At 39.9% G+C, this 11,979-nt stretch overlaps 1 protein-coding gene across 1 annotated transcript in view; it reads left to right on the plus strand.

The window, feature by feature from the left end:
- The window catches only part of RMDN2 (regulator of microtubule dynamics 2), a 63,904-nt gene extending 52,744 nt beyond the window's left edge, over positions 1–11,160 (plus strand). Inside the window, exon 11 of the mRNA XM_034764924.1 lies at positions 10,009–11,160. Within this exon, the coding sequence (XP_034620815.1) occupies positions 10,009–10,062 (54 nt within the window). The 3' untranslated portion in view covers positions 10,063–11,160. The remainder of the gene's footprint in view (positions 1–10,008) is intronic.
- The last annotated feature ends 819 nt before the right edge of the window (positions 11,161–11,979 follow it).

Genomic DNA, 11,979 nt, shown 5'->3' on the forward strand with positions numbered 1-11,979 from the left:
TGGGGGTTAAATTGGTGGTACAGCTCTATATTAGATTTCTTTTCCTTTATCCCTTGTACTAAACAGAAGGCTTTGATGAATCATATGGTCTTCCATTGGTCATAAATCTTGTATTGTAAAGGGGTGTTGAACAGTTAGAAGTGCATGAGACATTACGTTGTCCTGTTTGTCTCTGGTTGCTCTCCAGGTGGATAACCTCAGGGTCCTGGGAAACATTTGCCCTCTCAATAAAACAGGTCCTAATGTTCAAGGCTGTGTGTGAACTATGGTTGAATGCATAATGGCTAATCTGTCTGGCCAGTGGTCATTACGCTACCATTAGTTTGAAATGTGCTTTGAGAAACTGTGAGTGTGAAAGGCATTATATAAATTCTGTCCAAAGCAGATGTGGTGGACTACCAAAATGAAAACAGTACTTTTTAAAATCTTGGGAGAAAAAATGCTATAATTTATTTTGAAAATATGAACAGTCATTTGGAATTTAAAAAGGAGGTGTGAGTGTGTGTATGCATATAGTATTAAAATACAGTTCTCATCAGGCAAAGGAGGCCTAGTGTTGCAGAACTGAGAACACTGATTCCTTGTTTTTAACAAAGAATCTTGTATATTGTCAGTGGTGAAACTTGGAGCAGCAAGAACCTAAAAGTATAATTTTAATATGTCCAAGTATAAAAAGCAAAACAGGAAAAATAATTAGCTTTTATATCCTACATGTGGGCCACAGTGAAGGTACCATGCTTGCCTATTGGGAAAATGAATTCATTGCTAAGCAGTATAATAAATGATTTAGTGATATGTTCCTGGAAAAAATGTGAAGGTTCCAATCATTCATGGCCTCATATAAAAATAAACATGAGGAACTATGGTTATAAACGCCTGCCTCCCCTATCCCGCCCTCCCCCCCTCCCAAAAAAAAAGTGGTAGTTTCAGAAGAGCTGAAAACAGCAAAGCAGGAAGAGCTATCCAGTTACACTGGGAGATTTATCAAATCCAGACAAAAATTATATTAAACTGGAGTTAAGATTGAGACGATATATAAATATATTAATAGTGGTACAATGTATCAGAATACTGTAGTTATCAAAAAACTACTAATAAAAACACAGGAAATTCAAAGTTAAGGCTAAACCTCAAAGAAACAAGATGGATGAGGTAATATCTTTTATTGGACCAACTTCTGTTGGTGAGAAAGACAAGCTTTTGAGCTACACCTGAAGAAGCTTGGAAGCTTGTCTTTCTCCCCAACAGAAGCTGGTCCAATAAAAGATATTACCTCATCCATAATCTCTCTCTAATTCCTGAGACCAACATGGTTACAATAACCCTGCAGACATAAAAGAAACACACATTTGAGTGTTATAGAAATGCACAATGAAGACCTTGTCAGGAGACAGGGCCATAGGCAGTCATGTCTAGTGGTCAGAGTCCAAATGCCAGAGCCCTGGGTCAAGACAAGGCCAGAACCAGGGTCGAAGGTCAGAACTGGAGTCAGAGGCCAAATGACAGAGCCAATAGTAAAGACCGAGTCAGAATCAGGAATCAGAGCTGAGGATCAAAACTGGATTACCAGGGGTCAGGGATGGCAGGAGCAGGTCTGGTTCTGAGGTAGGAGCAGGGCTGGGACAGGATGGGAACAAGGCTAGATGCAGGGCAGGATTTGGGCTGGAGCTGTGGAGGAGCAGGGCTTGGTGAGAGGCAAGCACAGGGAAGCAGAGAGGGCGTGGGTGTATTTAAGAACTGGCCTGCTAGCTTCCTGAGCTAATCAGGCAGGACAGTCCATCAGGCAGCCTAGCTGGCTCGTTAGCGTGTCAGGAATACTGCAGCTGCAGGGCCTTACAGGAACTGACAGGCATCCTCTGCCTGATGACCTTAGTAGGTGAGTAGGAGCCAGGGACTTACTAAGGGTTACAGCAGTTCTTGCAAATATAAAAAAGTCCATGAGGAGGAGGCAGATGTGACTGGAAACAAGGATTAAGATCTGGAACTTGTGGGATCAAGAGTAGAGGGCAGATGAGTCAAGGTACTTAGCTGGGAAATGTGAAAATCTAAAGAATCCCTTGATATTGGACAAGAATGCAGCAACAGGGGAAGAACTCAGCCTGTGAGGCTTTTTTGTGTATATAAATCACCATGACGGACCTCCCTAGTGATAGATTCACATTTTCGACTGTCTGCATAGGAAAGGGCTAAAGACACTCACATATATATTTTTGCACTATATGTGTGTGTGTATATATAAATAAAATAAATGAGTGTGTGTATGAGAGAGAGCTGCAACCTCCATCAGTCATTTGACCCCTTTGAAAGTTTGCTGTACCAGAACAGGCCATTTTGATGTTCATAATACTCCTGTATCATCTTAAATGTGCTTTCCCCAATCTCAGAAACTGTTCACCCTTACTAGGTCTTGCCAAGATATTTCAAATAAACCTAATTTGAAATTTCTGTGACAAGTTTGTAGATACGGCATGGGAGTACAAAAGTACCAAATGTGAAATGGAAATTACCTTTATTGAGCATTTGGGATTAGGGAGGAATCAGGTTTATTGTCAAAAATAAGTCTCAAGGTCAACCATAGAGAAGCTGCCTCTTTTCCATAATCCTGCCATGGGAAGAGAGCTAGAAATCTTGGTAAACCACCATGGTTGTATGATTGGAGCAGAAAAGGAGGGCATGGGTTATATTCTATTTGTGGAGAAATTGATACCAAAGGCATTAGATGTTGCTTTGGTCGGGGATTCCATTTGCACTGAATATGACTGTTTGAATTTCAATGAAGGGCCCAGCCAGAATAGGCAATCCTGGGGGCGCCATAATTTACTCTTACAGACTAACAACTGAAACATGCCGCTTAAAAACAGGCCATATGTTATAAGGTTCTAAATTTATAAAACAGAAGGTTAACACCTTCTATATTCTCCTCCTCTTTATAATCTACACAGTTTTTAAGTTATTGCAAAAAGGCTTGACTTTTTCTATTGCTTACATTCTTCACAGTCCAAAAAAGTGTATGGAGAGATGACCTGGATATTTGCATTTTTTTGATTGGGGGCACACTTGTGTGGTGATTTTTGTACATATGAATAACCTATCCTACATTTATGTATTGAGTGTAACATGTTATGATGAAACTGATGATTAGTTTATTACTAAGCAGTCATGGCAACATCCTTTCAAATGTAAGTAGGGTGACCAGACATTCCGAAATTATCGGGACCATCCTAATATTAGGGGCTTTCTCTTATATATGCCTCCTGCCCTGAAAAGAAAAAAAAAAAGTGGTCCTGATTTTTCATACTTGCTATCTGGTCACCCTAAATGTTTGAACATAGTTGTCAGTGCAATAAAAATATGATGGATTGCAGCAATCTTCAAAGCGTGGGCCATTTTGGTGCACCAAGGACTAGTTACGGGCGTGTAAGAGAAATATAAATTGAGATGGCAGCACAGGCCAGGATTGAACAGAGGTGCAATTAGTTTCATTTTCCTGAAGGAAGGCTCGGTTTTCAAAAAATTGGAATATGCTGCTGCTAACTACTAAAATGAAACCAAATTAATTGGTGAAATTTGGTTTTTGAGGTTCGACAAAGAGCCAGTCAGGGTATAAAACTTTACATAACTAATGGTCAATCTAAACTGAACCTCAAGTCATTTGTAGAAGACATACCTCTGCAACACAAATCCTAGCAATAGCTGAAATATGAGTTTTCAGTCATTTTGATATTAATTTTTTAAATAAAGTGTAATTAGAACATGCAGCATTACGAACAGTCAACTGCATGTTTTTCATTTTGGTGGCATTGATAATTAGAAGCCTTGAGAAATCATTTCCAGAGGAAGACATTAGAAATATGTGAAACCGTAAAACACCCCGTCTTGTGACATACAGCAACAATGTAGAAAATTGCCAGTGGGTGACTGCAGTGATTTACTGAAATATCTAAGGAGGAAAGCAATATTATGAAATTATATTTAAACTGATGACTACTGCAGTTTTGCTTATTATATACGAAGTGCCTGTGGTAGTTATTAAATTGGGAACAGGAAGCATTTAGTTTATATAACTAAATATATTATCCACAAGAGATTTTACTCTAATTGGCCACCATTGTGTATGATTGGGTCTCTCGTACTGTACTCGAAGGTGTCTCACGGAACTATACAGAAATTGTATGGCTATAACCAGAAGTCATGAGTGGTTCTCAAAACATGGTAACGTCAATGCTGTCCATTTAATGAATATTAGAGTATAGTTTTGGACCCTGATGGCCAAACTCTGAACTGATTAAACAAGCCTTGTAGCCCCATTGACTTCAGTGAAGTCATACATGATGGATAGCAGTATAGAATTTGGCCTTAATAGCACAAAGTTATGTTCTGGTTAACTGGTGCACCCATTTTGCAATGTTGCCGTGGTGTGTCGACTCTCAGTGATGCACAGTTGGGGCTTTATCACTAAACACACACAAGTATCCGTTGTGCTGAGTGTTTCATGCATGAGGAAATAGTTAGCTGAGAGATGGGAGGTAAAAATAAAGATTTTTATCTTTCTCCCATATATTTATTTGCAGTTAAAGAAAAACATTCAGAAATTAGCTGCAAAACACCCGCAGACTAGGGCCAGCAAACCTTTCTCCCCAACAATCTCTTCTCCCTTTCTCAACAATCTCCCTTTCCTCTTTGTCCCCTTTCTCAGCTGCCTCTCTTTACTTTTTCTATCTCTAATCCCTCAGATTTTTCTCTCCTTTGCTAAATTCCCTGAAGTTGATGGACGAAAGAGAGACATTTAAACAGGAAGAGAAGAGAAGGGGGGGGGAGCAGTAGATGAACCCATGACCTTAAATATCCCTTAGGGAGCAGTTTATGGCCCACAGAACATATGGAGCTCACATTTGATTGTAAAAAATATATTAGAAGCATTTAACCAATGTGTGTTTTTCAGTAGAAAGTCAAAGTTGAAAATGGCAGTTGGCTCTAACTGAGTAGGTAGGACCAATCTTCAGCCTGGGAGTGAACAATTGAGTCTCTTGCCATCAAACTGCTTTCCTGGTCTGACTAAATCCTACAAAAGGAGATCAAGGCCTTTCCATCCTCCCAGCTACAAATGAATCAATTTGATTGTTCATCCCTGGAAGATCAGAGATCCAGTGAATTTCTAAAATGCCTTATGGGAGAAAGCTGTGCAGATGCAGGACCAGTGATCCTCTCCTACCACAACAATCAGTGATCTGCTCCTTTACCTCCACATTGTGCCTATGCGTGCCAGATTGACTGCCCTGGAATCTGAGCTCTTCCTCCATAAAGCAGGGTCACAGTCAACAGCAGTGTAAACTTCTCTTCCCTGCCAATGTGCCACAACCCTCACCTGGAGGGACCGCATATAAGGGTGACATAATAGCTCTGTTTCTATTCAGTGTTTGGTTTCTTGGGATTTTTGCTGGTAATAACAACAAATAGTTGTACTTTATGAAGTGTGGTCTCCTATCACTGGATGGAACAACTCAGTTCACATAGGCCATCAAATAGTCTTCTTGCTGTTACCAATCTCTTCTTTCAAGTAGTTTTTAGAGCAGTCACATTTTGGTTTCTTTCTCTAATTTCTTAGCAGCAGAGGCAGATGCAGGAAAGATTGCTCAACCTTTAGCTTTGGGTGCGTTACAACTATCTGAAAAGATTGCCCAATGTGTTAGTCTTGCTTTTCTTCTAAGGAAAGAGAGAAATATGCAAGACTATTTTGGAGATTATTTTTAAAAGGGATCATTTGTGGTGTGAATAAAGAACTCAATCCGTCTTTGAAATACTGAACAAAATTCACTAGAATATGACAGAACCTGAGTCTGTATTTATAGCTTTGGGCTGAGAGAATTGTGAAAAGACTAGGATTAAATAGAACTATTTTTTTCCTAACTGTAGAAAGAAAATGTCTGCGCAGTTACTTCTGATTGTAGCCCTGAAAATCATTTCTGAATTCCATTGAATAAACAGTCATAAATTTGTAAACCTATTATACTTCTTCTGAACCAAGATTGTGGCAGTCTCTTGATGCGAGGATTGTGTGTTTTCCAACTCTGTATTAAGAGCCTTAGAACAGACACTCTGAGGGGGTGCAGTGGCATGGAATTTAAGAGGTGTGGGATATAATGTGATATTTCTTCCTGTTACTAAGAGTATTTTGGCAAGACTATACAGACTGTACAATACGTGCCTTTCAAGACTCTGATAAATGATTAGGTGGATAGTTTAGCCTATTGTTGCCAGTGAGAGCACATATTCAAGGGACTTGTACAGCTAACATATTAATGCCTTAATCTGGCCTGATAGTATAATATAGTTTGACATTTCTTGCATATGTTTTCTATCAGTTTCAAATATTCTCTTTATTCCACCATGTCATTATAGACAACTAACCAAAATAAAGAGGAGCAGGAGTTTATTCACCCGTAAACTATATTTTAAAATGTTCTGTATTTTGTTCCAGTTCTTTGATTGAATAACGCAGTGATCCTGAAATTAAGTGATTACTTCACTGGTTTGGTCTGCAGAATTTTCTTTTAGAAAATTTCCTTTGCAGAAAGAACAGGAGTACTTGTGGCACTTTAGAGACTAACAAATTTATTTGAGCATAAGCTTTCGTGGGCTACAGCCCACTTCATCGGATGCATAGAATGGAACACACAGAAAGAAGATATTTATACATACAGACAACATGAAAAGGTGGAAGTAGCCATGCCAACTGTAAGAGGCCAATCAATTGAGATGAGCTATCATCAGCAGGAGAAAAAAAACTTTTGAAGTGATAATCGAGATGACCCATAGAAGGTGTGAGGATAACTTAACATGGGGAAATAGATTCAATTAGTGTAATGACCCAACCATTCCCAGTCTCTGTTTAAACCTAAGTTAATTGTATCTAATGTGCATATTAATTCAAGTTCAGCAGTCTCTCTTTGGAGTCTGTTTTTGAAGTTTTTTTGTTGCAAAATTGCCACCTTTAAATCTGTCACTGAGTGGTTAGAGAGGTTGAAGTGTTCTCCCACTGGTTTTTGAATGTTATGATTCCTGATGTCAGATTGTGTCCATTTATTCTTTTGTGTAGAGGTTGTCCGGTTTGGCCAATGTATATGGCAGAGGGGCATTGCTGGCACATGATGGCATATATCATGTTGGTAGATGTGCAGGTGAATGAGCCCCTGATGGCGTGGCTGATGTGATTAGGTCCTATGATGGTGTCACTTGAATAGATATGTGGACAGAGTTGGCATTGGGCTTTGTTGCAAGGATAGGTTCCTGGGTTAGTGTTTATGTTGTATGGTGTGCGGTTGCTGGTGAGTATTTGCTTCAGGTTGGGATGCTGTCTGTAAGCGAGGACTGGCCTGTCTCCCAAGATCTGTGAGAGTGAGGGATCATCTTTCAGGATAGGTTGGAGATCTTTGACGATGGGCTGGAGAGGTTTTAGGTGATGGCTAGTGGCATTCTGTTATTTTCTTTGTTGGGCCTGTCCTGTACTAGGTGACTTCTGGGTACTCTTCTGGCTCTGTCAATCTGTTTTTTCACTTCAGCAGGTGGGTATTGTAGTTTTAAGAATGCTTGATAGAGATCTTGTAGGTGTTTATCTCTGTCTGAGGGATAGGAGCAAATGCGGTTGTATCTTAGAGCTTGGCTGTAGACAATGGATTGTGTGTTGTGTTCTGGATGGAAGCTGGAGGCTTGTAGGTAAGTATAGCGGTCAGTAGGTTTCCGGTATAGGGTGATGTTTATGTGACCATCGCTTATTAGCACAGTCGTGTCTAGGAAATGGACCGCTTGTGTAGATTGGTCTAGGCTGAGGTTGATGGTGGGATGGAAATTGTTAAAATCATGGTGGAATTCCTCGAGAGCTTCTTTTCCATAGGTCCAGATGATGAAGATGTCATCAATGTAGCGCAAGTAGAGTAGGGATGTTAGGGGACAAGAGCTAAGGAAGTGTTGTTCTAAGTCAGCCATAAAAATGTTGGCATACTGTGGGGCTATGCAGGTACCCATAGCAGTGCCGCTGACTTGAAGGTATATATTGTCCCCAAATGTGAAATAGTTGTGGGTGAGGACAAAGTCACAAAGTTCAGCCACCAGGTTTGCTATGATATTATCAGGGATACTATTCCTGATGGCTTGTAGTCCATCTTTGTGTGGAATGTTGGTGTAGAGGGCTTCTACATCCATAGTGGCCAGGATGGTGTTTTCTGGAAGATCACCGATGGATTGTAGTTTCCTCAGGAAGTCAGTGGTGTCTCGAAGATAGCTGGGAGTGCTGGTAGCATAGGGCCTGAGGAGAGAGTCCACATAGCCAGACAATTCTGCTGTTAGGGTGCCAATGCTTGAGATGATGGGGCACCCAGGATTTCCAGGTTTATGGATCTTGTGTAGCAAAAGAATACATCTGGTCGGGGTTCTAGGCATGTATCTGTACAGATCTGTTCCTGTGCATTTTCAGGGAGTTTCTTGAGCAGATGGTGTAGTTTCTTTTGGTAATCATCAGTGGGATCAGAGGATAATGGCCTGTAGAATGTGGAGTTAGAGAGCTGTCTAGCAGCCTCTTGTTCATATTCCAACTTATTCATGATGACGACAGCACCTCCTTTGTCAGCCTTTGTAGAGTTATCTTGGCTGTTGAAGAAACCATGGCTTCTAATTTTGGAAATACTGGTACAAAACACCTGATGTGTGCATGCCTATGCTTGGTGCATGTGAACCCCGAACTTGTGTGTGTGAATCAGGTGTTTTCACCCCTACTTCTTTGTGTGCATCATGTACAGACTTTTAAAAATGTAGCCTTATCTGAATTGATACTGGCTTTGTGAGTTGAAGATGTGTGCTTGGGCAGGGAGAAGTAACACACAGGTAGCAGTTTTCAGGAGAAATGTTTCAATAACTAGAATATCATATTTTAGTGCTGATATTTTGTATAAATGCACCCCACGTGTAATAGATTATATTTAATGGCCAAAATTTAGTCATTTTTGACCTTCAAAAGAATTCTGTTGGCCAGGTTTTGCCTTTAGGCACAGCCTTGTATAAGCTGTTCACCTGTATACTGCCTTAGGAGGAGCCCAAAGTTCTTTCTCTGCTCCCCACTTATTTCCAAGTGAGAGTAATCTGCTGTACTATAGCAGTAGCAGATTACTACCTTTTGCTCCCATGCTGCCTCAACTTACTGGCTGTAGTGTTGGAGGTGTGGGGGGGATAGCTCAGTAGTTTGAGCATTGGCCTGCTAAACTCAGCATTGTGAGTTCAATCCTGGAGGGGGCCATTTAGGGATCTGGGTCAAAAATCTGTCTGGGGATTGGTCCTGCTTTGAGCAGGGGGTTGGACTAGATGACCTCCTAAGGTCCCTTCCAACCCTGATATTCTGTGAAAACTGTATCACTCCTCACTTATATGTGCAGGGGAGGGGGAACAACCAGGCATGCAGGCACTTCTCTTTCACTCCATGCCTGGCACAGGGAGGGCAGGGTATATCAACACATAGGGTTATGGCAGGATCTGGCCCTAAATCATTAGGTATGTTTCTCACATTTTCTTGATAATTGGATAATAGAGTTCCAAAGAAGAGTCAGAGAAGCAACCTCTTAGACACTGTATATTCACAGCATACAAACTTCCACACAAAATACAAAGCCAAATGTCTTTTGACCCACACTGTACCCATAAAAGTGTAGGCCTTGCACCACTGCTTCCACACTAAGGATATTACTGGTAACGTGGAAGTGCTTTGTCAGAGCTGTATGAAGAAGGCTGCCATGGGCTCTATTTCCCCTCCCCTCCCCCCGTTTTACTTTTTGTGATCACTGAAAAAGAAAAATTAACTAGTTCTACAATTTGTAGCTTTGGACATTCCATGGCTATTAAATGTATGTAGTATCTTTTGTTAATAGAGAAATGTACATGAGCACATATTAGCATGATAAAACAAACTGTAACACACGGGGCATTCCACATCTAATCGCATGTGTGTTTGTTTTCCTGTCTTAGGATAAAGAGGCCCAGAAAGATTTAGAAGCTTTACTTCTAACGCTGCAGCTGTGACGAAAAGCACTTTTAGCTCTTCATGCTGTGATGATATTGTAGAAGAACCATAGAAACTAGTCACTGGGAGTCTGATCCAAAGCTCATTGAAGCTAGTAGAAAGACTACCATTGACTTCAGTCATTTTCGGATCAGGCCCTGTAAGTGAATGGCAATTCGGGTATGAAAATGATGCATTCTATCGTTTTGATTCATAGCTTTATTTTTAATTTTTGGATCTACAGTTTGTTTTAAATTATTTTTGCTGGAAGTATAATCTTTCATTATGAAGTCCACTGCTGGCAATGGACAGCACATAGGCAAGAACGCCAAATGCATTAACTGTGTTCTTGGAATGATTAATCAACTAAACTGCAATGCTAGCACAGGATTATATGGAGCAATTTATTTGTTTCTACATTAAATTATGTTTCTACCAATTGATCTATATAAATGTATATGAAGGTACATAATAAACATATGTATGTGTGTTCCTCTGCTTTTATTCACAAGAAATGTATAAGAATGATGGAAGTTAAGGAAAAAGGGATAGTCTTAAAAAAACTATTTTTACTTTAGCCTATTTTTGATGGAAATGTGAAAACTTTATAAATCATGTTTTAAAGTCATATTTTATGTTACTTGAAAGGAAAATATTAAAAATTGGACCAATGAAATGAAATATTGTGGTTAAATCTGTTAGAATTGTGATACATGAGCCCCACCAGGTAGATGAATCCTGGTCATTTGTCTTTGAATAATAGCCTGTTGCGGTATTGTCAGTCTGGCTTTGAGAGCCCCTCCCCGCCATGTGTAACATTTGTTGATCTTTCATGTCATTTGTGTAATGTGGCTTATGTATACATATGTAATAACTGTGACATACTTCTTCTGCTTAAGCAAACCAAGAGTTTATGGAATAGCAGGAGTCTAAATAATACAGGAAAGACAGAGAGATCATTTTGTTTGCTCGGGGTCTGATCCAAAACTCACTGAAGTCATTGAAAAAACTCCATCATGATCTTAATTTGGATTAAAGTATGTGGCCAGAACAAGAAAATGTTCCCATAAATGAAACATAAATACAGGTGAATATATAAGCAAGAGTAGATGAATATATGAGCAAGAGCAAGCATCATTTCAAACAAAGGGCCATATATTCATCCTTTATGTTTAAAACATCCAGGAAAAGAGCACTGACTTCCCTAGTTTCATGCAATGTTGTTGCAGCCATGTTGGTCCCAGGATATCGGAGAGACAAGGTGGTTGAGGTAACATCTTTTATTGGACCAACTTCTGTTGGTGAAAGATCTGAAGGAGAGCTCTGTGTATTTCAAAAGCTTGTCTCTTTCGCCAACAGAAGTTGGTCCAGTAAAAGATATTACCTTACCCACCTTGGTTCCCTAGTTTCCATCACCTTCAGGGAGCTATTGATTGACTTCATTAACCTCTTGGAACCTTTAGGCAGTGCGGAAGAGACAGAGCCACTACCAATATATAGCTGTGACCTCTGCTTATCATGCTGACTAGTATCATTGTTTTCTTGTGCTCTCCCAATCTGTGTGGATCTCTGTCTCTTTTCTTATGCTTAGATTGTAAGCTCTTTGGGGCAGTGATTTTTTTGTTCTGTGTTGTACAGGGCCGAGTTCAGTGCTTTACTGCAATAAAAGTAATAGTCTCAGATATTGCTTGCTGATCTCCATCCTAGTCATGGATCAGGGTTACCTTGCAGTGGGCACTGTACATTCAAATAGTAAGAGACAGTCCTTGCCTCGAAGAGCTTACAGTCTCAATAATGTTTTGTAATATTAATTTAGTAGTTCATATATCGTATCAACAGTAAGTATGTCATAATGAAAATTTTACATTTAAAGAGCTACCATCTTTCTGCAGAATCCCAAAGTTCTTTACAGAGGTTCACTAAATTCACTAAACCAC

Source organism: Trachemys scripta, chromosome 3, assembly GCF_013100865.1.
Source record: "Trachemys scripta elegans isolate TJP31775 chromosome 3, CAS_Tse_1.0, whole genome shotgun sequence".
NCBI classification, from domain to species: domain Eukaryota; kingdom Metazoa; phylum Chordata; order Testudines; family Emydidae; genus Trachemys; species Trachemys scripta.